Source organism: Peromyscus eremicus, chromosome 16_21 (assembly GCF_949786415.1).
Source record: "Peromyscus eremicus chromosome 16_21, PerEre_H2_v1, whole genome shotgun sequence".
Taxonomy (NCBI): Eukaryota; Metazoa; Chordata; class Mammalia; order Rodentia; family Cricetidae; genus Peromyscus; species Peromyscus eremicus.
The window spans coordinates 18,390,059-18,417,922 of NC_081432.1; the positions used below are offsets into that span (position 1 = coordinate 18,390,059).

A 27,864-nucleotide genomic window follows, 5' to 3' on the forward strand; every position below is an offset into this window, starting at 1 on the left:
AGCGTGTAGAGGTCAAATGTCACCTGTGTCTCCTCCAGGTCTAAGGCCAAACCTACATAAATTCTTGGATAAATTATGTCCCCGAGAACGTTCAATGGTGAGCTGTGCAGAAGCATGGGCCTTGCCAGGCGTGAAGATTCCTGGCACCCGACTCACTTGTTGCTGGTGGACTACGGCATCATCAGCCACCTGGGCTAGCTGACCCATCCGCTGGGAAGAGGGACGCTCTGTCAGGAGGCAGAGCCTGCTGCCGCTCTTCCGGAACGACATCTTCACCCTCAGACAGGAAGTGTAGACGCACTGACTGTGGTCACCTGCGTTTCCGCACAAAGCCCTCCTGAATTCAGATGGGAAAGAACGGGCACAGGCTTGCACTTTCACCTGCTGCTTCCAGCTTGGATTCCTTCTGTCCTGAGCTACATGTCACTTTGAAATCCCATTCAGAATGGGGATGGCGACGGGAAAAGTCTAGTTCTGCCTTTCAAACCTATTGAGCAGTGCTGTCTACCAAGAAATAAGATAAAATAAATAAATAAACCCAGCTCATTGATTTCATTTTTTTTCTACCTTCTCAGAAAAGAGTAAATCGCCTAATATTCCTTACTAGTTCGGCAAGTTCAACCCAAGGGTGATGTCCACTTCTTTGCTTGTCACACAGAAAGAATACATCCTTGGCTGGGCGGTGGTGGCGCACGCCTTTAATCCCAGCACTCGGGAGGCAGAGCCAGGCGGATCTCTGTGAGTTCGAGGCCAGCCTGGGCTACCAAGTGAGTCCCAGGAAAGGCACAAAGCTACACAGAGAAACCCTGTCTCCAAAAACCAAAAAAAAAAAAAAGAATACATCCGCAAAAGGAGGTAGCCAGACCTACCAGAGCGCTAAGGTGAGCTGACCCAAAACCCTTTCTTGAATAAAGCCAGTGAGTTTTAAAATGTTATTTGCAGGGATAGGGGGATGGGCCAGCATCAGGAGGGTGCCTACCATACAATCATGAGAGTAAGATCCCAGCCCACTTCACAGCTGGGTGTCCCTTAAATGCCTGGAACTCTAGCCCCCAAAGGATCAGATGCTTTCTAGACACCATGACTGCACAGGGGTACACACACACACACACACACACACACAGTAAATAAAATCTAAAATCTACCATTTGTTTAGACTACATTTTATCTTGGTTTATGACTCCACATTCTATGGTACAAAACAAAAGGAAATTTTGGCAGAATTCCATTTTTATCACACAGCTATTGAATGCAAACCAACTTAAACACATAATCATATGCAGAATATCTCTAGTCAAAATTACTTAATCTGAATGTAACAAACCAATTAGTCGCATACACCTCCCTCCCAAATATGACCTGGACTTAACAACACGCCAGTGTCACCAAAGAAAAACAAAGGCAGAATAGGACATGATTAGATAAAGGACTCTGGTGCCCAGGGATCTTGGATCAAAGAAATAAATCAATGAAAATTAGACGTGATGGGGACACTGGGCAACCTGCTCTGTTTATAGTAATACAGCGCCAGGAATCAACTTCCTGCAAGAGACACTGTTATGGTTATACACAAAAGTACCCTCGATGTTAGGAGAAAGACACTGTTTGCAACTGATCCTCAAATGATGCAGAAAACAAAACAATCCATAGGAGAAAGCACATTAACAACAGCAGGTAACCCGAAGGGCAGAGGGGAGCGAGTCCTGGCTGGTCCACGGTACAGGTGGTTAGTATTCTGTTTCAACCTTTTGTGAATCGTTCAAAGTACTAAGAGCCAGAGGAGAACCCCACAAGAACAAAGCAAAATACAAAGTTGGCAAATAATGAAAAAGCATGTGAATTTTTCACTAATAAAATTATATATGCCATAAACCCAACTTTATAAACCAAGAAATTCATTATGTTTTAATATTGAGGCATTACTTATTTATATTTTCTGAAGAATAACCCTAAACTTTACTTTTTAAATTAAAACTTTATTATGGAGAACTTGCAAATAAAAACATTAAATTAAGTGAACTTAACTATGTGATAAAAAAAAGTCTTGCTACAGAATTTCCTTTGGGTAAAAAGCAAAAATTTCCTAAAACGGGATAGACAAGAATACTTCTGGGAAAGATAACAGAACTAAAGTCCACACAGATCAGAAAAAAAAAAATGGTTCCCATGCTTTCAAGAATATGACTATTATGTGAAATCACAGAAGACTTCGATACTCTTCAGAGCAGAACACGCACAGCTGAGGGATGGTATGGTTCCCAGCCAATCACACAGTCCAGCTGCACCTCTCTACAGGAAAGCATGGAAAATGGATCCAACAATTAGGATTTGGTTCCCAAAAACGTCGCTGAAAGTATTCTAGGGAAGGGGACAGTCAGGGGGTGGGGGACACGCGATAAACACGACATTTGGCAGGAGAGATGAAGTGGAGGCTGTCATAAAAGATACTTGGTCTATCCTGGGCTCACTCACTTTCCTGCGGAATTTTAGGCGAGGGACGTGTAACTGGGTCGCCACACTGCTTTGTTGCAACACACCTGGATAAAGACCCCTGGCGGACTCTCGGATGGAAAGGTCGAATTACAGCACACACCCTGACATGTTCAAAGCACACACTGCCAGTCTTTCCTGCGCTGGCAGAGGTCTGGACAACTGTCCGTTCATCCCATGAGAAACCAGAAATGAGAAGGTCTTTTTATGTACTCATTTTAATATTCACTAGAAAGAATATCGCCGTAACCTGGGCTGACGATATACGTTTAAATATCATCCCTTAAATTCATGAAACATATATCTTCTAAAAAGGACTTTCAAAGTTTATTTTTATTCATTTGTCTCTGTGTGTCTGTCATACGTATGCATGTGCCCTCAGAGGCCAGAAGAGGGTATCAGATTCCCCTGGAGTTGAAGTTACAGGTGGTTGGTGAGCTGCGTGATGTGGGTGCTGGGAACTGAACTCGGACCCTCTGCAAGGGCAGAAAGCCATCCCAACCAATGAGCCAAGTCTCCAGCTCCCACAAATATCTTATCAATGTGGGGTCATAACTCTGGACTGTGAAAGTGGTCTGCTAGCATGCACTTCCTGCTAGCATGCCTCCGGCTAGCATGCACTTCCTGCTAGCATGCACTTCCATCATTATATGTTCTTAGGGACTAGACGATGTTCCGTCTCATCAATAACCCCTACCACGAAAAGACAGAACATTCAGTTAATAACCTATGCCCACAATCCTTTCCTCCTATTCTCTATGACTTCAAGGATGTCAAGAACATACATGAACATAAACGTCATGAACCGACGTGCCCTTGGTAACGCAGCATCTCAAATGTCTGGGGCTATGGCTCAGTGGTGTGGGGCTTACCATAGAAGAGCAGGCCACTCACCTTGTCAATGGAAACCACCAGAGTTGGCTCCATGTTAGCTTCAATTTCTTCTGGTCCATAAAAACAGTGGAGTTTGCCCCCCCTCAGAGCACAGTACAGCCTCCTCCAGCCAACCAGACCGTTGACTGTTTGCTGGAAAAAAAAAAAAAAAAAGTCAAGAAACCATCCATCTAAATCACTACCACCTTAACTCTAAACCCAGCTCGGTATTTACACAACCAGTCGAGGCTTTAGAACTTCTCAAATGTGACAGAATTAGCCATTCATTGGCTGTACAGTAAGTCTGAGTACCCCCAAATCCAAGAGCAGGGAAGTCTGGAATTCTCAGAAGCATTAAGCAAAATGAAGGTAATTATTACCACACAATTTTACACACACAAAATCATAAATCAACACAGATTTGGGAAAGCTGGTCTATTAAAATCTAGTGCTTAGAATTACATTGCAATTCATCAAAGGACTCGGGAAAATTATAAAAATAACTCTCTCTACACTGAAAATAATTTCCCTTCACCTCTTTCAGAACACTAGAAAATGTTGACTACCTAGCAAGAATGCAAATTTTCTTTCCTCCTAATGGAATCTTTTAGAAAAAAGCTATTGATTCATTGAAGCCCACAATTAATTATTTACTGAATATAAATAACTATGGCTATAAATAAATCAGGAGTAGGTGGCACAGAGGCAGCTTTGGAAGCCCTGAGGCCCAAACTGTGCCAAACGCTGTCTGCCAGAAGGGCCTTTATGTGAAAAGGTGCTGGGCAGCTGGAGTCAGTTTCCACAAGACAACCGTTGCCACGATCCTGTGCCTGTGCCCGTGGGATGGGGAACCAGAGGGGACTGGAGAAGCAGCCCCAGAGTCGGCCAGACTGCAGCAGGCCCTCCCTGTAGCCGCTCTTCACACCCCACACCTTCCACAGCTCACGTCCAGTAATATTAAAAAGCTAACACTTCCAGAAAGGCCACTGGAGTGAATGCCTGTGTCCTAAAAGAGTCCGACTGGCACTCCACAGCTGAAGGGTATATAAAGTCCTCTACCTGCTCGTTAAGGAATCCTGCAAACGCATCTTCAGCCATACAAGCTGGCTGGGCCACTAACCGGCAGCACACGTTGCCATACAGCGGAAGCCAAAAGGAACACTCCTCTGTTTAAAGAAGAAAGGGAGGGGAAAACCAGGTATAAATACACGTTTAAGGTTGTTACACGTTCCAGAATTTTTCTTTTTATGTTTTTTCCCCCTTTCTACAATAACATTATTTCAAAGTTAATTTTTACATATAGGCTCATCTACCTGAATTCTGACGGCACACTAAAGGATATATGAGCATGTGGAGAAGTCAGGGCGGGCCCAGACCCACAGTGGGGTCAACTGAAGAAGAGTGGCCCTTCGTCTTTTGATTCAAAAGTAAAATTGTTCAGGGAATTTTATAGAATTTTATAGAAAATAGTCTAATAAAGCGATTTGTGTTCACCGAACTTCACTTCTTACTCTAATTTTCATTATAATTAGCAAGGTTATGCCTCCAAATGGAATATTATTTCACCCAAGTTAAGACATGTAAACACTTCACCCCTACTTCTTTCTCTTCCCCTATTGAACAAGTAATCAGGAGCCATGAGAAGTCTCTGGTGTGAGCCTGCGGGCGAGAGCAGGGAGGGGACCGTGAGGTCTGCCCTGGGTGACGGCATCAAGCCGGGTGAAGAGGGACTGGAGGAGTGGGGAAAGAAGGAGGGAGAGGAGGAGGAGGGAAAGGAGGAGAAGGGAGGGGAGGACTGCCAGCATAAGGCATCAGAGCTGGCCAATGGGTGTCCACACCAAGGCAGAGCTTAGATGGGTCTGTCTAGCCTAGAAAGAACAGAATGAGAAGGGTACGCATGCCTGAGGTGAAGCCACGGAGGGGGCCAGATGTTAGGAGTCACAACCAAGCTGAATAAAGAGAGTGACCACGTTCCCTGGGCGGCCCAGCCCCTGAGAGCAGTGAGAAGATACCATGAAGCAGTGACAGACAGTATGGGAACACTAAGTGACAGGGAACAGAAACCAAGGTTCCCCATCACGGATGGAGCAGGTTGGAAAGTGCATATGATGGGCTGGAATGTTTCGGTATTCCAGGGGGCAAGAAAGTGTTCCAAGAAAGGCCTTAAAATGACAGGAAGCCTCTTGGGTGGCTCCCTGTGCCTACATCTGCAACAAATGCAGCTTCAAAGGGAACAAGGACGTGGGCACATTGTGATGCTCTGATTGACGGGAAAGGCACACGTCCACGACAGGCAGAAAGCAGGGCCAGGAGGAGATACTCAAGTCACAGAAGGAGCCAACATCCTGCAAACACAAACAAGGGCAGCCTACTTAATAACCAGTAGATCGCTCTAAAAATGCCAAGGTTGTGAGAGTCGGGAGGGAGACTTAGGAACTGGTGCCGAGGCGCTGCATCCTTTTAACAGAACGGCACCGGAGCAGGGCAAGAAGCATGGAGTCTGCACATTAGGAAGGACCTCACTTGCTGAGGCAGGTGCTGGGGGCCCAGGGGGCGGGTATGCAGCCAAATGGCTCAACAGTACTCAATACATGTTAAGATTCTTGGGGTTTGTTAAACATGTTGGAAGCAACTTGGTGTCATGTGTTTGCGTTGGGGGAAGATCTTGGCCATAAACTTGCAAGTTTCTTCTAAGTTTGAGATTATTTTTAAAATTTTTTTCAAAAAAGAAAAAAAGGAAGCACACAATGGCATTCCTTCGACTCAGGATGCAGCACAGCAGTAGGCATCTATCCCTCCTACTCATATGGAAGGAAAGCGCTGGGTATTTTATTCTGTGCATCGGGTGTAAACAAATATCTGGTACATGCCCTCACCTCAGGCTGTCCCACCTGGAAAAGGATTTTAGAATGTTCACTGCATCCTGATAGCTGGCTGTTGGCTCCAATTATTATTTACTTAAAGCCTTAGGAACACTGAAAGAATACTGGTTTGGGTAAACATACAGTTACTTAGTGTTCTGGTTTGCTTTCTGCGGCTGTGATAAACACCGTGACCAAAAGCAATTCAGAGAGGAAAGGCTCGTTTCAGTGTACACTTCCAGGTGACAGTCCATCATTGAGGGAGGTCAGGGGAGGGGAACTCAAGATAGGAACCCGGAGGAAGGCTGCTTATCAGCTTGCTCTCTGGCTTTTGCTCAGCTAGGTTTCTTATATAGCCTCGACCCACCTGCCTAGGGATGGTGCTGCCCACAGTGGGCCAGACCTTGCTATGTCAATCAGCAATCAAGATAATGGTCTACAAATATGCTCACAGGCTAACCTGATAGAGGCAATTCTTCAGTGAGGTCATCTCTCTCTTCCTAGGTCTGTCAAGATGATATTAGAAACTGACCGGGACACTGAGCATATACTAAGATAGACGGTAGCCAAAGTTTAGTTATCAGTCAAGGGGGGAAACCAACCTAAATAAAGAGCATGAACTAAAACTTAAATACTTTAACAACTTCCCCACACATCAGCCTATTATAGACTATCACACAACACACCTTCTGGGACTAATCCAATCTGTTTTTTATTAAGGCCTTAGCAAAGGCGACTTGGTAGAATACACACATCTACACAAAACATACAGTGATTTCAAAGTACAGACACATAGTAGTAAGTGGGAGTCACCTTTTCTAAAATAAGCAGTAAACAAAATAAAAACTCCACACAGCCAAGCGTCTGAGTAACACATAAATTTCTTTTATACAGGAATTTCAAATTTATGAATGGCTTATGCTGTAAATATCTGTAAGTTGCTTATTTTTTAAGTTAGAATGTAATTCCTCAAGACACAGAATTATAAATGATTGGATTCTAAGACAAGTCCATAAAGTTTGTGCAATCAATAATGTATTTGAACCTAACACACCACATCTCATAATGTGCATCTCATAAAATGAGCTCAGATTTCATGTAAGGGAGCAAAAACTCTTCCTTCCTGCAGCATCCTTGAGAGGGGATGCTGGATGCAGAATCCCTTCCTGCAGCATCCTTGAGAGGGGATGCTGGATGCAGAATACTTTCCTGCAGCATCCTTGAGGGGGGATGCTGGATGCAGAATCCCTTCCTGCAGTATCCTCGAGGGGGGATGCTGAAGGCAGAATCCCTTTCTACAGCATCCTTGGATGCAGATGTTGGTCCCCAGCTCCACCTACTCTGCCATCACCTGCTACTTTTTTTCTAGGCTTCTACAGCTCCAGACTACTGAGGAATAACAATCACAGCTTCTCTATGCCTCTCACAAGAAAGAGGGCCTCCAGGACACTCAACATCTGAGCACCAATTTCTCTACTTAAAAATATCACCTGCCTTAGGCAGAGTCCTTGTGTGTATACTATGGGCACCCTGGCACATGCCAGCTGCCTCTCTGATCACACCTCAGGGCAGCCTCACTCCCACAGTCCACTCTGTCCATGTCTCAAGGCCACTTCCAATCCTTGTGCCGAAAATATTTGTCAAAATACTTCATCATTCCTTTCTAACCAAGGGGCACACGAGGACAGGATGAACAGGAAACGAAAGTGCCAACTACTTCCCATAAAAATGGCTTTCAAAAGTGAAGTCAAAAGTCCCAGCCGCCAACCCCCCCCCCAAAAAAAAAACTTCCTAAAAGCAACTCTAAGGACTGTGTCTTAAGAAAGAAAGTAATCCCAAATTCAAGATATGAAAGTCAAGTAGTCCCCACGGACACTTAGAACATGGGGTAAGACAAGGTCAATGGTCAAAGCCCAGAGTATCCTGTGAAATTTAAAAACAAACAGAAGTATACTCTACAACAAGAATTCACTGATTAAGGGAATGGAGTCTAACTGTTCTAAAGTTTTTACACTGTCTGGGAAAAAGAGAAAACAAGCTCTTACTGTTTACTTTGGTGATTACGATTTAAGGGTAATTTCTAAGATATTACAACATAATGTATAATTTTACCAAGAGAGGAAAATTTGAATGATAAAAGTAATTACCCCTTGTTTAAAGAGGCAGGCCTGTAATGTAAATGTGTGTGTATGTGTGTGTGTGTGTGTGTGTGTGTAAAAATAAAAACACAATTTAAAAATTATGTGCGTCAAATAACAAAGGCTCAAATCAGACAACGCAAAATCGAATAGCCATGAAAACTGGAATGTACAACTTGATTTGTTCACACCTCCTGTCACATCGACTATGTAAATCTACCCTTATTTCTAACAAATATTAGCATGCTAGTGAGAAAGGCTGACGGGCCTCTTTCAGGAATGAGCATTAAAATAGAGAAGATGAAAAGAAGTCAGGATAAGAAATAGATTGGGGGCAGACAATACTGCAGGGATTCCATGTTCATAAAACTCACATTCAGACCGAGTCCACGTGGACCTATGAAAATAGTTCTTTAGAAATGACTCAAGCACAGGAAAGCAGAGCCAGTAGCTACTTTAAGACAACTCGGTGTGAGGAGTGTGGCAGCATACACTGAGGAGGAGCAAATACCTGCCACGAAGAGGGCTTAACACCTCCGTCCACACACAGTCCGAATCCCAGCGTCTGGGGAAGGATATACAGACGGCAGAGTCATGAAAGACCAGCAGGGAGACAAAGGCAACCCAAGTTGGGACATCCACACCCAGAGTTCCTAGGGGACGTGATGTCAGTGAGAATGGGTGTGGAGAGGTTCTCCTTAAAATGGTTAAATTATGTGTTTTACAGCCCATCACCTTCCCTCTGTTTTGAGTAAATTTTATTATAACTTTAAAAAGTCACCATGAAATCACCCATCCCATTAGCACTGGGGCCTCTGATCTTTACAGCGGTAAGCATGAAGGAAGTGGTAGCCATATGCACACTTTCATACCCTTCCCCCTAGAAAATGAATGAGTGTACATCTCAGTTCCTACCACTGAGCTCCTTGCCCAACACTGCTCTGTATTTCCCATCCGAGGTTATAAGCTGGCAGTGTGCTCACAGACCGTCCCTACTGCCTACGCTTCTTAGACATGTGCCCATAGATTCCTTTCAGAAAAAAAAAAATGAAATTAGCATTATTATTTAGAGAGGAGTTAAAAATGAACATCACCCTGCTTCCTTCATAGCCTCTATTTTCTACCAACAGGCTTGTCCTGATCGTTAACTTTAAGTCCAGACACATTTGACTGTCAGCTAGCAGAGTGGACTATCATCAACTTTGAGTCACAGATAAGGACATGGAATACTTCAGTTCTTTCTACTGTAAGTCAGGGTTAGCAAAACAACAGCAACAGAAACCCTTTATTTTTCTCCTCTGGGGAAGAGAGAGACAAGCTGGAAAAAAACCAAAGTCGTCCATGTGTATATTTTTAAAGTCAATATCCCCTCCAGGGGAGCATGCTAAAATTAGAAGTTACCGTCACCACATGCACAGACCTGATACACACAATAAATAACACACAGAGCACTCACCATCGCCGTGAATAGACAGATTATGGGTCTTGAAGCAGTCCCCGGCACTTTCCAAGGTCAGGGTGGTATGAGCTAGCAGATGGTACTTCGCGCCTCTGAGAACGAGATAGAAGGCATCTTTAAACATTCTTACGTGCAATATCTACGATGTCAACTATTCAAATGTCCAACAAAATAAAAACAACAAACAACCTGATCTTAAAAAGGAGGGCAAATGACCCAGACGACATTTCTCTAAAAACACACAAGAGGCCCCAGACAGCAGCAGAAACATCTTGAACATTTCTAGTGTAAACCAACCACAAAAAGGTACCATCGAACATCTACCACTAGGAAGAATGGCCACCAGTGGAAACAAATCTGGGGTAGTGGGCACAGACCGTAAGGAATAAGGGACGCTGGCTGGGCGAAGGAGAATCTGGAACCTTGCAGAACTGCCAAGGGGGGAGCATGAGGCAGCAGCTGCTGGGGAGAACAGGGCAGTGGTTCCTCCAAAAACTGAAAAACAAGGCCATCACAGGGTGATCCGGCAGTTCTGCTTCTGAATACATACCCACAAGAATGGACAACAAGGATGGAAATAAACATATGAGCACTATGTTCACAGAGGCATTATTTATAGGACCTGAGAGGCTGAAAAAAAACAAGTGTCCATCTGATGTTTTTCTGTTGGCTTTGTGGCTGCACATTAGTATCTACTGATATTCTAATTATCATCTGCCACCCACGGCCCCTTGGTCAGCCCCCGTCAGACTCCCAGGCCACAGCCTGGTGGGGCTTCGGGCTCTGGTACAGTGCTCGGGCTCTGCCATGGCCATGATGTGTATGTTTATCAAGTCTCTATCAATAAGACTCAGGAGTCAAAGGCTGGGGTGAACACCTGCTAGCTCAGAGAGGCTGAGTGGCTACTAGCAGACCTTGCTTTTTGGCTGGAGACACTTTTCTTGTCCCGGAACCAAGAGAGCTCAAACTCTAGTCCCTGCCTTCTCCCTCTTCTGCATGTTCTCTATCCAAACCGCTGGCCAATTTCCATCTAGAAATGGATAAATGTCATCTACCTACCTACCTATCAATCTATCTACCAATCACCTATCCACACATTGTAAAGGATTATCCACCCTTCAAAAGGAAGCGAATTCTGACACATCCTACATACAACATGGATGACCCCTGAAAACACTATGTTAAATGAAGTATTTCTGCCACAGAAGGACAAATCTCTATGATTTCTCTCACACCAAGCACTGGAAGCAGTCAAATCCTTAGGAAGTAGAACAGTGGGTGTGAGTAGGGAAAGGGGGTTGGGGGTGTCAGTGCTGAAAGGGTGCAGAATTTCAGCTCGGGAAGATGAGAAAGTTATAGAGACAGGTGCTGGGGATGGTCGTTCAGAACAGCAAAGCAAACATACTTTATACCCCTGAACTGTGTTCTTAAAAACTGTTAAAAACAGTCCATTTAAGTCACATACAATCTGCCATAATAAAAACGAAAAAGTTTAGTCATACAAGACACACATGGTGGCATGCCCTATCATACCAGCACTTTGGAGGCAGAGCCAAAAGACTGTGATCCTGGACTCCATAGTGAGACCTATCTCAGAGTCTCCCCATCCTCAAATTTGTATCATGGATGACAGATTTTAGAGTCCGTACACGTTACTAACCAATTTAGCATCTTTATCACTTTATATTTTGGCAATAAAATCTGTAAGCTTTTTGTAACACAAATGTTTTAATGAAGGGTCTCCATTTGTTAGAAACCCATTTACATAATCCCTATAATGTGCTAAGTCGTGTGCTAGGTGACGGGCATTCAGTTGTAAATAAGATCCAGCATTATATTCCGGTATGGGCAGGAGGGAAAAAGGAGTACATAGCAACAAACACAAATATATGAAATACCAGCAACTTCTAGTGGTGATGAAACCTTTTCTACGAAAGGAACAAAGTGGGTGAGAAGTGCCATGCTAAGAAGGTAAGTTAGAGAAAGTGTCTCTGAGGAAGTGGCACTTGGGCAGTCACAAAGAGATCTCAGGGCTGGTGAGATGGCTCAGGAGGTAAATGACTTAGCTTGCCAGCATGAGGACCCATGTAAAAATCAAGGGGCACATGTCTGTACTCTCAACACTGGGTGGTAGAGATGGGTGGATCCCTGGAGGTCATTGGCCAGCCATGCTAACGGGATGGATGAGCTCCAGGTTGAGGGACAGACCCCCAAATGAGGTGAAGAGTGGTCAAGGAAGACACTCAGTATTGACCTCTGACTGTGACAAGTGTATGGAGCACACACACAGACACTCCAGATCTGGCTGAGCAGATGATTTGACACTCTGAGGAGACATGGCCTGTGCAGGGAGAGCTGGGCAAACAGCTATAAAGCAGAAATGGAAGCAGACATGTGGCCGGTACTCATGGGGCAGCCTGAGGCTGGAAACGCAGGTAGAGCTCAGAAGACACTAGGCTACATGAGCCCTAGAGGAAGGGTGCGTTGAAGTCTATGAGGCAGGGGAAATCATGGCAAGTTGAGAGAAGGGCAGTGAGACCCAGAACTCCATGGACTTCCGAGGGCAATCTCTGACAGAGACCACCTTGACCAAACCCTAGCCAGGCTTCTCTGAGCCTTCTACTGAACTGGGCCTCAACCTGGGCCTATGCAGAACTCAACACCAATATTCTAAGAGCTCACGGTCTGAGGCTGAGAAAACTCAAGGCTGCATGAAGAACTTCACGTTGGTCTCAGCCCACCTCTAAGGACAGGTGGGTCCCCGTCTCCCAGTCTGTTCGGCCAGCCTAACTTGTTGATGTCCCAGCTGGTAAGACCAGGTAAGCTGCACCCAGACCCACTCAGGACTCTCCTTGTGGCTGTCTGACATTTCCACTTCCACGACTCTGAGCTCCCTCTCTTTTAATCTCCTCTTAAAACACCTCAATACAAATTAAAGTGGAGCATCGTCCTTGCCGGCTTCTGCTCCCTGTGCATGTGTGCACTGTTAGCATCTGCCTTTACCACTTTATTTCCTGCTGGCTTTGTCTGACAAACACAATCGCCTTCCGGTCGTGCACTTGAAAGGTCTGGAGTTTCTACCCGCAGTGTAGACTGTCACATCTCACTACTCACTATAGCACACTTGCCGGAATTCTTAGACATTGTGGAGATGGAATTTGTATCTTGCTAGCTAATGGTTATAAATATTGAATTCAGGGCTGGGGTTGTGTAGCTTAGTGGCAAAGTACTTACCACTTTGTGTGTGTGAGGCCTAATTTCAATGCCCAAAAAAGGACCAAAAAAAAAAAAACACCTGTTCACAAATAACAACTGTATTTTTCTATGCTAGTAACCTTAATTTTATGAGTTTCTATGGTTTTATTATTTTTCTCTCCAAACATCGGCAAGTGTGTTAAAGGTACACGTGTGCACCCAGACACAGGCCAACTCTGGGGAAAAGAGAGGTCTGATGGGAATTCTCATTCACTGTGCCAGGTGATGTTTTACAAACTTACCTCCCACTAAATCTTTAATGGGATCTCTATAATAAAAATATGCACACAGTTAGCAAGCATGTAGGCATTGTTTTATGGAATCTCTACAATATAAAATATGCACACAGCAGGCGTACGGGGACATATGCACCTCCTCTAAAATAAAAGGATGTTCCAGAGAACGTTTTCCAGCGAAATTTCTTTTGAAAAAAAATTATGTTTTAAGTTTCACATGCGTGAGTGTTTTGCCTGCATGTATGTCTGTGCCTGGTGCCCATGGAGGCCAGAAGAGGGCATCAGATCTCCTGGAGCTAGAGCTGCAGATGGCTGTGAGCAGTCATGTGGGTGCTAGGCATTGAACCCAGGTCCTCTGGAAGAGTAGCCAGTGCTCTGAACCACTGAGCCTTTGCTCCAGCCCCTCTCTTGGTTTCTCACTGTATAATCCTTACTTTGACTGATCAGAACAACTTCCAAACACACAGTGCTACTGGTTAATGTTTATGTAGGAAAACTCCTATCTTTATTTTCATATTTCAACTTGACCCTTTCAACAGAGTGAGGCATGAACACAGTTTCAGCTATTCTGAGCAGCTGCAGGGACGTCAAACCTGCACATTTTTGCACAAGGTCACTGAGAATCATATCGCCACTGAGGCCACTAACCTCTCATGCTCTGTGTGAGCTATCCTCTGCTCCATGTGGGCTACCCTCTGCTAGCACTGACTCACACTACGCACGTTTCCACAGAGCCTTTCCTAATTAGCTCTTACTTTCCCCTAACATCTATGTGAGTCCCCTGTTACCCCTGCAAAATTAAGGAAGCACTGGAGAAGACTGGAGAACAAATCAAAGTAGCCGAAGACCACAATCACAAGGAGAGAGCTAAGAGCACACAAAGCTGCCTGTTAATACGATGCCAGCTGTGTGGTAACAAGGTATAATATAAAGCATTCTCCCTGGATGCTCATTTGTTTTATGCGAGTACATCTTTTGAAAACTATAAGTGTTTTAAATTGATAAAGCAATATCATTTTCCCTTGTGAAAGAAAAAGAAACAGACTTCCTATCAATGATTGAATGCAGAATGTGCTGTCTCTTGGAAAAAGATTGCTGTCAATGAAGTAGAGCTGTCTGAGTTTGTCACTGAGGCTACGACAGTAAGCAGTGAAGGGTGGAGGCGTGCTCTCTTACAAGCAAGGGAAAACTGAAAAAATACGTAATTGTATCAGGCAGTTGAGGCTAACTGAGGCACAGGAGGAGGATTAAGGTGAAAAGAGGTTACCTCAGGTGAGCAGAGAGGAGGCTCCTCATGTACAAGCTAAGCTTGTGCAGAGACCTGAATGGGCGCAAGGAGGAATGGCCAGAGTAGGAAGGGCCATGGAAGCACAGGTCAGGCGTGGCTCAAACACCCAAGAGGTGCTGGACTGTAGTGAAGTGTAGCTGACGTTTTCCTATGTCCCACCTGGCCCGTGGTCAGGACAAATCTCTCTTACCTGCCAGTCCTACAGCTGCTTGAACCCAAGTAAACACACAGAGACTTATATTAATTAAAACTATGTGGCCTAATGACTCAGGCTTCTTGCTAACTGGATCTTACATCTTAAATTAACACATTTCTATAAATCTATACCTTGCCACGTGGCTTGTGGATTACCGGTATCCTTACATCTTGCTTCTTATGGCGACGGCTGCTGGCAGCATCTCCTGACTCAGCCTTCTGCTCCCCAGAATTCTCCTCTATGCTTATCCCACCTATACTATACTTCCTGCCTGGCTACTGGCCAATCAGCATTTTATTTATCAATCCATCAGAGCAACACATTCCCAGCATACAGAAAGACATTCCCAGCAGTGAGGGAGAAGCGCAGTGACACCAATGTCCAATGGGCCAGCGAGGGGCAGGAGTACACACAGCCCTCACAGGAGTGCAGCATAAAGACACCAAATTGTTCTCCGAGTGACACCTGGAGATTGGTGGGTTTCAGATAGAGGCTGCTGCTATGGTCTGAGTTCTACCAGAATGAAGTGGTCCCTGTGGCTGTTGTGTGGAGGACAGACCTCGGGGACGAAAGTGAAAACAGAAGCATTAACTGGGACAGGGCAGAAGGAGGTGACATTCCTCATGCCTTCTCCAAGCTGAGTCAGTGTGAACACAGCTCTCGTCAAGGCTGTGTGTTCAAACCACTAGGAAAAGGGAATCATTACCTGAAACGGGACAGACTGAAGGAGGACTGGATATGGAATCGAGTTTGGAGTAATTCAATTTAAGTGCCCGTTATTGGGCAGGCAGGCAGGTGTTGAGTCTAGAGGCAGACGACACCGAGCATCCACGTTTGGGAATTTCAGGTACGAGATGAAATTTAATGAAAGTTAGAAAACCAAATAGAGGCTGATGATCAAATACAATGTTTTGGACTGAGTTGACAAGCAATGAGCAAAGGAGGCAGGCAAGGGGCAGTCACTAATGCTGTGGGATGTCATTCTGTATGCTGTGAATATGTTGCTCTGACTGGTTGATAAATAAAATGCTGATTGGCCAGTAGCCAGGCAGGAAGTATCGGTGGGGCAAGCAGATAAGGAGAATTCTAGGACGAGGAAGGCTGAGTGAGGAGTCACCAGCCAGACACAGAGGAAGCAAAATGCCAAGGCAGAACTGAGAAAAGGTACAAAGCCACATGGCTAAACATAAATAAGAATTATGGGTTAATTTAAGTGTAAGAGCCAGGCAGTAATAAGCCTGAGCTAATGGCCATAGAGTTCGTAATTAATATAAGCCTCTGTGTGTTTATTGGGGTCTGAGCAGCTGCAGACCAGGCAGGACACAGGAAAACTTGTAACTACAGCCCAGGGAGGCAGGAAGTGGGAAGGGAGTGTCCCAGTCACTGAGAAGACAGGTCCAGTGGGATCTAGTACTCAAGCAGATGAGCCCTAGACATACAGAGGCAAGTGAAGTGGGCGGTGGATCGGATGGGGCAAGGGCATGCAAATTCAGTGATGGTCAAGAGTACCCACAGCATTTGGAACACAAGGATGAGCTCTGAGCAAGAAATGGAGAGATCTTTTGGGTTAGGGAAGAAAGCAAATTCTGCAAAATCCTTTAGGAGGTAAAGTGAGAGACTACAGGAACTAGAGATCTGCCCCATGGTGCCGAGAGCTCCCATGCATCTGTGCTCACTTGGAGCATTGGGGCAATGGTAGATTAGGCAAAAATTTATACAAAGACTGAATTGCAGGCTTAAATTATTTTCTTAGGCTTTGTATTGGTTAGGTTGTTTTCTGATGCTGTGACAAACACCACGGGAAAGGGGACTTGAAGAGGAAAGGGTTTATTCATCTTACAGCTAGGGTCAGTCATGAAAGATGTCACAGTAGGAGCCTGGAAAGAGGCCTACTTACTGGCTTAATCCACATGGCTCACTCAGTCTGCTTTCTTATATACCCCAGGACTACTTGCCTAGGGGTGGCACCACCCACATTGGGCTGGGTCCTCCCACATTAATCATTAATCAAGAAAACACCCCACAGACTTGCTTACAAGCCAATCTGATGAAGGTATTTCCTCAACTGGGGTTCATTCTTCTTAGATGACCCTAGCTTGTGGCCAGTTGACAAGAAAAACAACAACAACAAAACAAAAAACAAACAAACAAACAATAACAACAAAACTAACCAGCACAGGCTTTAAAACACGATCCAACCCAAGAATCTCCTTCCCCAAGTACTAAAAGGTAAATACACACAACACTACCCTCCAGGTCCTAGGAAGGGCACATCTAAAAAGAACAATATGAAAAAGAAAGGCGCTAATAAATAATCCCCTCTAACATGGGTACGCTAGAATGTAGCCAACAGATGATATGGCCAGGGAAGATAATTGGTTAACTACCAGGTGACTTCGGAGGAAGGCTGGGGGTGGAGCCTAAGCAGAAGTGTGAACACAGCACAGGGAGGAGCTTAAGAGCCTGGGAGGAAGACATCCGCGCAGACGCACACAGCATCCTCTCCAGAGCAGGTGAACACGACAACATTCTCTAGATTCTAGTCCTGAAGCTCGGGCCACTTTCCCAGTGACATGGTTGGGGTGGTTAAGTGGTGGCAGCTGAAAACCACCTCTGCACATCAATGGCTGGCAGAGATCTCAGGGCTATGCCTACTTGGGAAGAACGGCAGAACCATGACCACTTCCTTTCCTTGAAGACCCCGGGAGACAGCATCTCTGGGCTCGGGGTGAGCAGGGCAGATACTTTTGACTCACCTTTGCAAATGAAGCGCATGGAGTTCAGAGAACCTAACTGACTCGCTGGCGGCTAAGGCCGGGGGTCCCACTATGCCAGGCTGTCTTTATGTCTCATGGACAACTAGCTTAAAATTAAAGGGCTCTTTTCAAAGAAAACAAAAACACAGTGACCACATGCAAGAATCCTGAGTGACTGGCAAGCTCTGAAGCCCAAGGGCCCTCAGGACTTAGCTGCTGCGTGGTCTTTTCCGAGGCCAGTTCTATGTGGATGCTGAGTGATTCCTCAGTGAAATTTAGAAACCATCTTACCTTCCACACCGTCAAACTTTTTAACAGTGTTGTTTCAAACCGCAAAGGCCCCATTCATGCTGGGGATGTGTTAGGAGCATTGGTTTAGACCTGCATTCTGATTTAGGGGGCGGCACGGTGCCTTCTTGGGGTATTTCTCTTTAGTTTATATGCGTGTGTTTTGCCTGCAGGTACATCTGTGCAATGTGTGTGTGTGTGTGTGCGCGCGCGCGCGGCACCCTCAGTGGCCAGAAGACGTCACGTGCCATGGAACTGATGTCACAGACAAGCGTTGGCCTTAAAGAACACCAGTGCTCTTAATTTGGAAGCCATCTCTTCCCTTGAGTAGCTTGTTTTTTTTTTTTTTTTTTTTTTTTTTTTAATTTAGTTTGCCTTTTAGTCAATTAAAATGTCACAAATGATACTACAGGTTTTGATGGAATTTTTGTTTTAAGTGTGCTTAAACAACAAAGAATACTGTCCTGGTTACCAATAAGCATAAAAGAGTTAATTCAGCTGTTAGAGGAACTGGCAAGATCTAGCTAAAGAGATTTCATCAAGCCTAAATCCCACAGATAAAAAGAGAAAATGAGTCACAACAGGGAACATACTAAAAATTACCAAAAATGTTCACTGTCTTCTTGAAGCCCAACAATACCATTTTATGATGGTATTTGAAGTCGCTTCATTTTTAGCCCATGACTAATTACATGGGCATCTTCCAAACCAACAATGACTTCACTTTTAAAGCATTCTAGTCAGGCTAACATTTTGTTTCTAAAACATTCCTTTGCGCCAACCCTAATACTGAGTTCCCAAAAGTTTAATCAGCTACATTTTTTCTATCAAGTAGGCTGATTGCTATAATATTTGGGGGAGGGGTCAAGTAATATGAAAAATAAAGACTACTTAGATGGCTGTCAGAAAAAAATGCATTCTTGTCAAGAAAAAAATAGCTATATTTGGTCACATACCATCTCCTAGATACATACTATTTTATATGCACTCATTTTGGTTAAAGACTAAATAAGCCCTGCAGTGGGAGTCTCAACACTGAACTTGATCTGTATTAGAAAAGCAAAAATATATTCTGTTACGCTCTCTGAATACCAATGCTATTCACAAACTCCTACCAAGTACCAAAGTGAATGTTTAGAGTTGTTGTGGGCTGTATGTGAGCCAGCACACTCTTTATTCAAACCTGAAGGCCAAGAAAATGCTGGTACTCAGAGAACATGGCTGGGTAAAATGCAATCAGTGGTATTATCGCATCTGTTGACAGATTTTTAGTGGTATAAAATAATCAGTTTCCTGAAACACTTCTATAAAAACAAACAAACAAAAAAACAAAAAAAAACCTTAGCATTTGAATTTAGGGGCAAATCGTGGAGCCAAATGTGACTAGAAGAATCAAGAGGAAGACACTTGTCCTTCTGAGCAGCAATCTGACAAATAGGAGACCACGAGGAAAACTGCCATGCTTCACAGAGAAATGCAGGCCTGACAGAGGGTCCAGCCTCGTCTACATTATCTTCTACGAAATTACAAAGGGGGCTGAACATGAAAGCACATCTGCACTACATGGTCCCGTGTCAAGGTTCTAACTGTAGTGCTTCTGCAAGAACTCAGAAAAAAACAAACAAACAAAAAACAAAAAACAAAACCCTGGAAAAAAACAGTAACAATAACGTAAAGGTACAGTTATTAAATACCTACCATATACAAAGTCCAAGAATTAGCTCATTGAATTTCATAATGATACTATAGAATTAGACATTATTGCATTATTATCATTTTTCTCTTCGTGTGGGGCAGGGCGAAGAGTATATTAATCTGCCTTGGGTCACACAAGTAGTAAGTGACAGAATAAAAAATTAAGTTACTCATTGTCAAATGACAGTTTTCAAGTGTTTAGAATTCTGTTCATTATTGTCACTTGATTTCAGGATGTCGGAAACTCCCCAAATGTTCCTGAGAACAAGGGGCGGGGCTAAGCACCTCTGCCTTCCAGGGGAGGAGACAAGGGCCCAGGGGAAATGCAGCATGCAGGTGCAGCTGGAAGACCCTAGTGGTTCTGACAGTTCTTAGGCAATGTTGCTCTTTGGACATGTAACTGCTGAATGAGGTAATTACCGCCACGGTCTCTTTCCATTCTAAGGTATCCTGATCTGAAAGCTGAATTACATAATCTCTATAAATAAGAAATGCTTCTACTACTGTGGCAGTCTGAATGAGATGCCCCCCATAGTCTCCAGCATTTGAATGATTTGTGCTCAGTTGGTGTGTCTGTTTGAGGAGACTCTGGATGTGTGGCTTTGTTGAAGCTTGCCAGTCATGGGGTGGGGGTGGTGGTGAGCTTTGAGGTTTCAAAGCCTTGCGCAGTTCCCAGTACACTTTCTCTGCTTTGGGCTTGCACTTTGAGATGTAAACTCTCAGCTTCCTGATCCTGCCTGCCTGTCTTTGCTCTGCCATCATGAACTCTAACTCCATGGAACCGTAAGCCCAAATAAACTTTTCCTTCTACAAATCACCTCAGTCACAGTGTATTAGCACAGCAACAGAAAAGTAACAAACACAAATACCTTATGATGGAATTAAAACCTGGTCCAGCAAACCCTCGACAGGATCTCGATGTAAATACATATCTCAAGGAAGAAAAACAAAAGCCCCGTGCCTCTGTTTTAACATCTGTGTTAGAGAGAATTTTTGGGGACTGTTTTTAGACCTCAAATTAAGATGAATTTATTCATGGATCATAAAAGCAATTTTAATGACTTATAGATGACATTTTGGTAAATCTGAATGAACTATGATCAAACACCTAGTATTATACTGCAAACACCTAGTGTTAACAGTGTTACCCATTAGACACTTGGGCAGTCAGTCACGGCATACAGCACAGTTCTTAGTTCTTAGTTCCAGCCTCTATCAAAACCATCAAAACAAGCTAGGCGATGGAGGCACATGCCTTTAATCCCAGTGCTCAGGAGACAGAGGCAGGTGGATCTCAGCGTTCCAGGCCAGCCTGGTCTGCAGAGCAAGTTCCAGGACAGCCAGGGCTACCTGTCTTGAAAAAACAAAAACAAAACAAACAAAAGACATCAAAACAACACAGTGGAAAGCCATCAGGACACCTGGCATGGGAAGAGTTCTTAGCTACATCTTGATGACTGAGGCTTCCAGGATCAACACTTAGAATATCTCATGTCGGTAATGAGAGACCCTTCTGGACATGCTGAAGAGCCAGCTCTATTAGCCACACACACACACACAAAAAATTCCAGGAATGTGGCCGAGTCAACGCCTTCCCAATGAAACACAGACACAAAACTGTGGAGGAAAAATACAATGTTTAAAGAAATTGCACAAGGGAAGTCCGGGCTCTGGGCAGAAATGCTGGTTCCGGGCTCAGCAGGAAACAACACAATGAACAAGGAACAGCCGGCTGCAGCACGCAGCAAGGACACTTCCAAAGGTCAGCTCGGTGAAAGGATGCATGGGTCATTCTGAAGGCCTCCCGTGACAGAGGACAGAGAATTCGGACTACCACACGAGAAAACACCAAGGTGCAAAAACTCGAGAGCTCCAATAAAACAGGCTTGTGACCAGCCCACACTTGGATCTAGAACTTGGTGAAGTGTAAGAGTCCTTTTGTTCTTCTCTCCCCTCTCCACTGACTTGCTTGCCGTGGCAGCCAGAGGACTGGTGAAGGCATTGCCTTCTTTCTCTGGGAGAAACACAGAGCAGTGGAACATCGACACTGTATCTCCCACTCTCAAGGCTCAGGGATCACTGTGGAAGACAGGGTGAAAAGCATCCAAGAGCCAGAGGCGGCAGATGACCACGAGGGAACATCAGGGGCCCAGCAGGGCAGCCACTCACATGAACTCACAGTGGTTGTGCACGCGTGTAAGCCCAAGCCAGACCAAATCCCAGCACGGAGAGCGAAGTGGGACACACAGCCCACCACTAGCCATGGAGCTACTGGACATTGTTAGCTGCTGGCAAAGAGAAAGACAGCATTCTCTAAGGCTGTATTCCCTGGTAAATCAACCATGATCCACACAGCCAAGAATACTGGGGCAGCAGGGATCGCTCTTGAAGGGTTTGGGGAGGGGCCGGACACACAGAGTTGGGTGGGTAGGAAGTGGGGGATGGATCTGGGGAGAATTGGAGAAGAGGACAGAGGACCAGTGTGATCAAACACATTGCATGAAACTCTCGAAGAAGCAATTAAAAAGAAGAAATGCAGAGCACGTGTAGGGAGCCATGGCATTATAATCTCCAACAAAACCATGAGCCATGGGCAACGGCCACTAAAAGCATCAACTAGAGGACAGGTAGCCAGCTTCATAGTGGACACATCAGGCTGGAAACTCCCGAACTCACACATGGGGCAGGGCCTCCTGATGGGAAAACACAGTCCAAGTTCATCTAAAGAGAGAAAGCATCAGAGCCCCAAGGAGAACCTGATCCAACCAGTCCCTCAGATCTATCACAAGGGGATAGGAAACACGGGAGCCAGGGAAATGTTTTAACAAGAGCACAGAGACACAATCGGCTAGATGACAAACACAGGCACCCTACCAGGTCTCCTCCATAAATAAGGCCAAGGAAAACCGGTGGATGGAATTGTAACGACTAAAATAAGCCTAAAATTTAGACTCACTCAAATGTGTCATTACCGCCTTCATTTGCTCCCGATTTGAACCAACACACCTCAAAGGGACTTCTTCAGGACTGTACAATTTGAGTACAGACTATGAGGTTACACAAGGACTTACTTTTAAAATTGTTAAATGTGATACCAATATTGTATTGGTTTGTTAAAGGGATAAAACATTTAAAAAAATGGCACACATATAGAAATCCAATTAGCAGACCTTCAGGAAGCAGCTACTTGGCAAACACAGGCCCCTTTGGAGGAAAACACTTGGTCTTTCTGGTAGATGTGGAATTCCACACAACTACAGAGCAGGTCACCTGACTTCCATCCTTCGAAGGAAGGGGCTAAGGGCATCTCAGCTGGGTCAATACCACGCGAGCGTGGTTTCCTTCTGTTTCAGGATGTTGCCCCGCTGAAAACGCAAACTCACGTCTAAAGGCGGTCCTCTGAAAATGCCGCACCCGCTACATTAGGACGCTTACGCGACGGAGCTGACGAGCCAGCACGCCTCCGGGTTCTCTTCCTGAAGCGCCGAGCTTATCTTCCTTCCGGCGGCTTTACTGATGGACGTCTTCAACTTTTTAGCCAGCTTTCTGGGGGTGTTGGTGAAGTTGGAGTCCTCGGTGGCGCCGCAGCTGTACACCTCCACCTTGATCCGGAAGTCTGGTCCGGCGTCGGGGCTGAGAACGAGAGCCGTCAGAATGCTGCGAGTCGGATTCAGGAGAAGATAAAACTGCAACGCCTTAGACGTTTTTTACAACATTCAAACACCGGCCTTTAAGACATACGTGAGGAGACACAGTTTCCACGTTTATTTAGTTTCTGAACAGCTTTAGAGGGTCACTGTAACTTTTAGGGCTGTTAGCTCCTAAACCAGAGTCTTGGAGACTTGGGGAATGATTTTTTTTTGGTGAAATACTTGCCAAGCAACCATGAGTACCTGAGTTCACTCCCCAGAACACATCCAAAAAAAAAAAAAAAAAAAAAAGCCAAGCACAGTGGCTAGGGAGGTGGAGTCAGGAAGATCCCCGGGGTCTCCAGGTCAGGCAGCCTAACCTAATCAATGAGCTCTCTAGGCCAGCAAGAGACTGTCTTTAAAAACACAGTAGACAGGGCCCAAAGTTGTCCTCTGGCCTCCAGACACTTATGCACATATGAGCATGAACACCCCCACACACATTCAAGGCACACACACAAGAACGTGTGTGTGCACACACACAACACACGCAAACAAGCAAGCCCTTTACTCCAGTTGAGCCAACACACACAGGCGTAATACTGAAAAAAATATAAAGAGTAAAACTCTCCGATCCTACTGTTTTTTTCCTTCACAGTCCTTTCCCATCAAAATTTTTAAAGAATTTATATTATATCTGTAATTTCCTGAAACAACTATCCCTCCTGAACAGAATCCATGGGACCTCAAATTCCCATTTGTCTTCATACCCAGACAGTCGATCCACTGCCTCACTGTCGCCAACAGCTATCAACATCTCACTGATTGGTTACAGAGAGGGAAAGGACCGCAGAAACCAAGATTACGGGGTGTACTTGAAAAGCATGGGCTCCCGGAGGGCAGGCACTGCCTTGATGAAGTACCGAGCCTCCAAGTAGAAGGGACCCGACAGGCGTTGATTAAAACCTATTCAGAAATTCTCCAGTTTGGCCAGGGAGATGGTTCGGTGGGTAGGTACTTGCTTAACAAGCATAAGGGCCTTAGTTTGGGTCCCCAAGCCCATACATCAGATGTGGTGGCCCATGTCTATAATTCCAGCACTCCTGCAGTAAGACCGGAGGCAGACACAGGAGAATCCCCAGAAGCCCACCGGCCAGCCTGTTTGGTACATGCAACAGCGACCAGTAAAAACCAGATCCTGGCTCACACCAGGTAAAAGGCTAAGGTCTCCCTGGAAGTGTCCTTTGACCTCCACACCCCGCTCCATTGCACAACGGTCCCCTCACCACCCCCCCCACATACACACACACAAACATGCACACAAAGGAAATCAACAGATAAAGAACTCAATAGAAACGCTATGGTTTAGCGAGCACAAAGACCGGCTTCCCACTTTCTAGGCACAATGAACTGCCATGTGCACAGAAACCCACTGTGTTGTTCCGGAAAGAGCAGAACACACTTAAGGACCGCCTCCATCTGCAGATGGGACCTCAAGACAAGACCTGAAGACAGAAAGGAGTCAATCACGGGGTTTACAATTCAAATGGCCAATCTACAGTTTGGAGAGAGCCAAGGACCAACTTCCAGTTATTTTTATAGTTTCTTACTTGGCAACTTCTAAACATACAGTATTCCTGGTAATGAGTAACAAATGTCAATATTTAGAAGAAAACCAGAGATTCATAAATATTGAAGACTTATTAAAAACAAGCATCATAACAAAAAGCACATTTTTTAACATTTAGAACATTTGTCAGCAGCTATTTTTAGGCCAATTTAAAATATTTATACAAAAAAAAAACCCTCCAATAAATCATATGTTGTCTTCCAAGTCATTTGTATTGTTCTTCCTGCGGTGGGGGAGGGGAGTCCATCTAACTTTTGTCTTTGTGGTAAAAGACAAACAATAGCAGAGTGATGTGAAGAAAGGGGCCAATTAGTGAGTGAGTGGGATAGCTTTGGCAAGAAACAAAATGTCATTAGCAACATCTGAAAATAGAAATAAAGATATAGAAATAATGAAGGAAATACACTGGAGCCTAAATTATACAATAGCTCGGTTCCTGAGGTGGGACATAACTAAATTCCTTTGGCTTAGACACAACTTGTGAAGCGGCCTGTGTTGCTGCTAATAGCCCAGGGTGACATGTTGCTTTGTCCTACACAGTTACTCCAAGACACTCGCACAGAAGCCACAGATGCTATCTGTCATGGTCCTGTCAGTGTTACGTGACCGGCGAAAGCAGGCCTCTGAAGTCTCAAGTGTCAATGGCCACGGCAAAGGACGGGCTACCGACTCCACGTGAGCAGTTTCGGCAGCTATAACCACCCGATACGGAAATGGCATCTTGAAGGCTCCCAAGAAACAAATCCCACAAGGAGGAGGGAGGCCAGCAAAGTCTTTGAAAGAGAGGCCAGGAAGAATTCATGGTGGTTAAACATGATCTCCACGGCTACCCGAGGAGCTGTTTTCTGTCTCTCTGTATGATGACCATCATAAAATGAGCCTGCACAGAGCAGGACAATAAAACAGCCCCTAAGACAGCCAGGCTGTCCTTCATTATTTGAATGAGAAGTCCACTGTAAGAGAAAGAGCACCCCAACACCATGATAAGAACTTAGAAAACGGCTCATAAGTAAACTTGCTTTATCACACTTTATTACTTTCAGCACTAAATTTCCTGTGAAGTAAATAAAATAAAATAAAATCAGCTTTATGCCCAAATTCAAATTCATTGTATGTCAAACATAAAGCAAAATTCTATTATCCTCATAGCTTGGTTAGTGATAGAAATACAAATATTTATATAAAGTTTATCAAAGCCAATGAGTCAACTATTTGCTGCTTGTATTCATTACATGATTTCTGTTTTATTCTGAATCTCCCCCCCCAAAAAAAGTCTATATTTTAAACATTTAAAGCTGTTAATGCTTTGAAAGGGATCCAAGGCCCATGAGGATGTAGGCCATCAGCAAGCAAAGACAGTAATCAGCCCTCAGCCCTTCTTTACAGATAAGGCAAAGAAGCAGAACTTCAGATTTCACTCCTGAAAGATTAAAGATACTTACAATATGGTGACGTTTTCAAAACATATATCTGTGATTGTCTGATCCACAATCACCATGTCGGTATCAAACACTTCAGCTCCCATCCGGAATAAACAAAAGATGGCGTAGCGCTGTGTGCCTAGAGGAGAGACAACGGAAGAAGCCATCACCAGTGGGACAAATCACACCCATGTGAGACATTCGACTCGCACACTGAGCACGAACCCGCCATAGCTCTAGCCGCTGCTTCCTGTGTATGCAATGGCCCCTCACCCCAACTCAAACCAACCCCAAACCAAGGAGCGCCAAAAACAAACGTCAGGCCCCTCAGCATCCCAAAGAGATCCCCAGAGTCAGATCTGATCACTAACCAACTCTACTCCCTGTCAGGAAATGAATCACCACACATAATGAGTCCCTCTGTTATTTGATGTCCAAATCTTAAGAAAAAAGTGATTTTTTTAGAGTAGGCACATTAATATCAGCCAAATTCTACCAAACTAAAAGCAAGGGAAGAAACCACCCCCAAACCCCAAACAACCAAAAGGTAGGCAGCACAATCAAAAAAGACAAGGGAATACAAAAGGCAGGAATAAAACAGACAGGGGGATGCAAAAACAGCGCTGCTAGGCCTTTCGGTTTGGTGACATTCTTAAAAATACTAAGTGATTAACGGGCTGAATCCTCATTATTGAGAAAACGTAGCTCTTTAGGAAAAGTTTATTCTCCATAGTAATCAGGAAGATTGACTCAATTCCCACATGCCTTCCTTGGGGAAGTAAATTTTATGTCCTAATTGAAAAACAAACACTAACCTGATTTAAATTCCTCATATAAAACTAATTATGCCCAATCCCATTCAGCTTTTAGAATATGAAGAACAAAGCCATCACACTAGACAAGGCAGATAAGGGACTATCGGATCACTCAGGCTTTGCCTCACACAGCTAGGAAACGTTTGAGGTTAATGTCTGTGATCCACGCAACACACAGATTTGTGAAGACTGCATACACCCAATAAAACAGTGAAGGAAAAAAGAAAAAAAGATCATACCAAGCTAAAAACTTTTCATTACATCCTGTTAAATAACCTCACAAAGCAAAGCAGAGACCTCCCAGGCCTTAGTCGGAGAACAAAACAGTAGTACTACCTTTGCTGACTTACTCCACGCTGTTTTTTAATGTGTGTGTGTGTGGGGTGTGTGTGTGGGGGGGGTGTGGGGATCTACCTTTCTCCCGATCTCTCCACCTTGAGCCCATCACTCAGGTTCCCATCGATGATGGGAAAGTGTACTTGGTATGTGCCACCAGGGAACTGATACGCAGACCCCAAATCAGAAAACCACAGTTCACAACACTGGCTTATTGTCAAATGGCATCACTGCATCTCAGTACCAAAGAGTTTTGTCCTTGGAGATCACAAATCTGTGTCCTGCGCGCTAAAGAAAACACTCCCACTCCCAATTACAAATTAAAAACATACGTACATTCTTTATTACTGAAGTGGTCAGAGTCTTTCCACATCAGTGGTATTCGAATATCTATAAAGAAGGCAAAAAAAAAAGACAATTATTTTGATCATTTTTATTTCACTCATGACGTGAACCCCTGAATTCCATAATCAATTGTGCCCACTGAAGCCAAAACGA

General features: G+C 44.5%; 1 protein-coding gene across 2 annotated transcripts in view; it reads right to left on the reverse strand.

Moving 5' to 3' along the window:
- Rtkn2 (rhotekin 2) overlaps positions 1-27,864 on the reverse strand; it is a 62,318-nt gene that overhangs the window by 11,542 nt on the left and 22,912 nt on the right. For both annotated transcript variants that reach the window (XM_059282193.1, XM_059282194.1), the window contains exons 4-9: positions 27,703-27,756; positions 26,237-26,354; positions 22,971-23,168; positions 9,819-9,913; positions 4,423-4,529; positions 3,385-3,516 (exon numbers count right to left, since the gene is read on the reverse strand). In XM_059282193.1, coding sequence (XP_059138176.1) covers positions 3,385-3,516; positions 4,423-4,529; positions 9,819-9,913; positions 22,971-23,168; positions 26,237-26,354; positions 27,703-27,756 — 704 coding nt within the window. The remainder of the gene's footprint in view (positions 1-3,384; positions 3,517-4,422; positions 4,530-9,818; positions 9,914-22,970; positions 23,169-26,236; positions 26,355-27,702; positions 27,757-27,864) is intronic.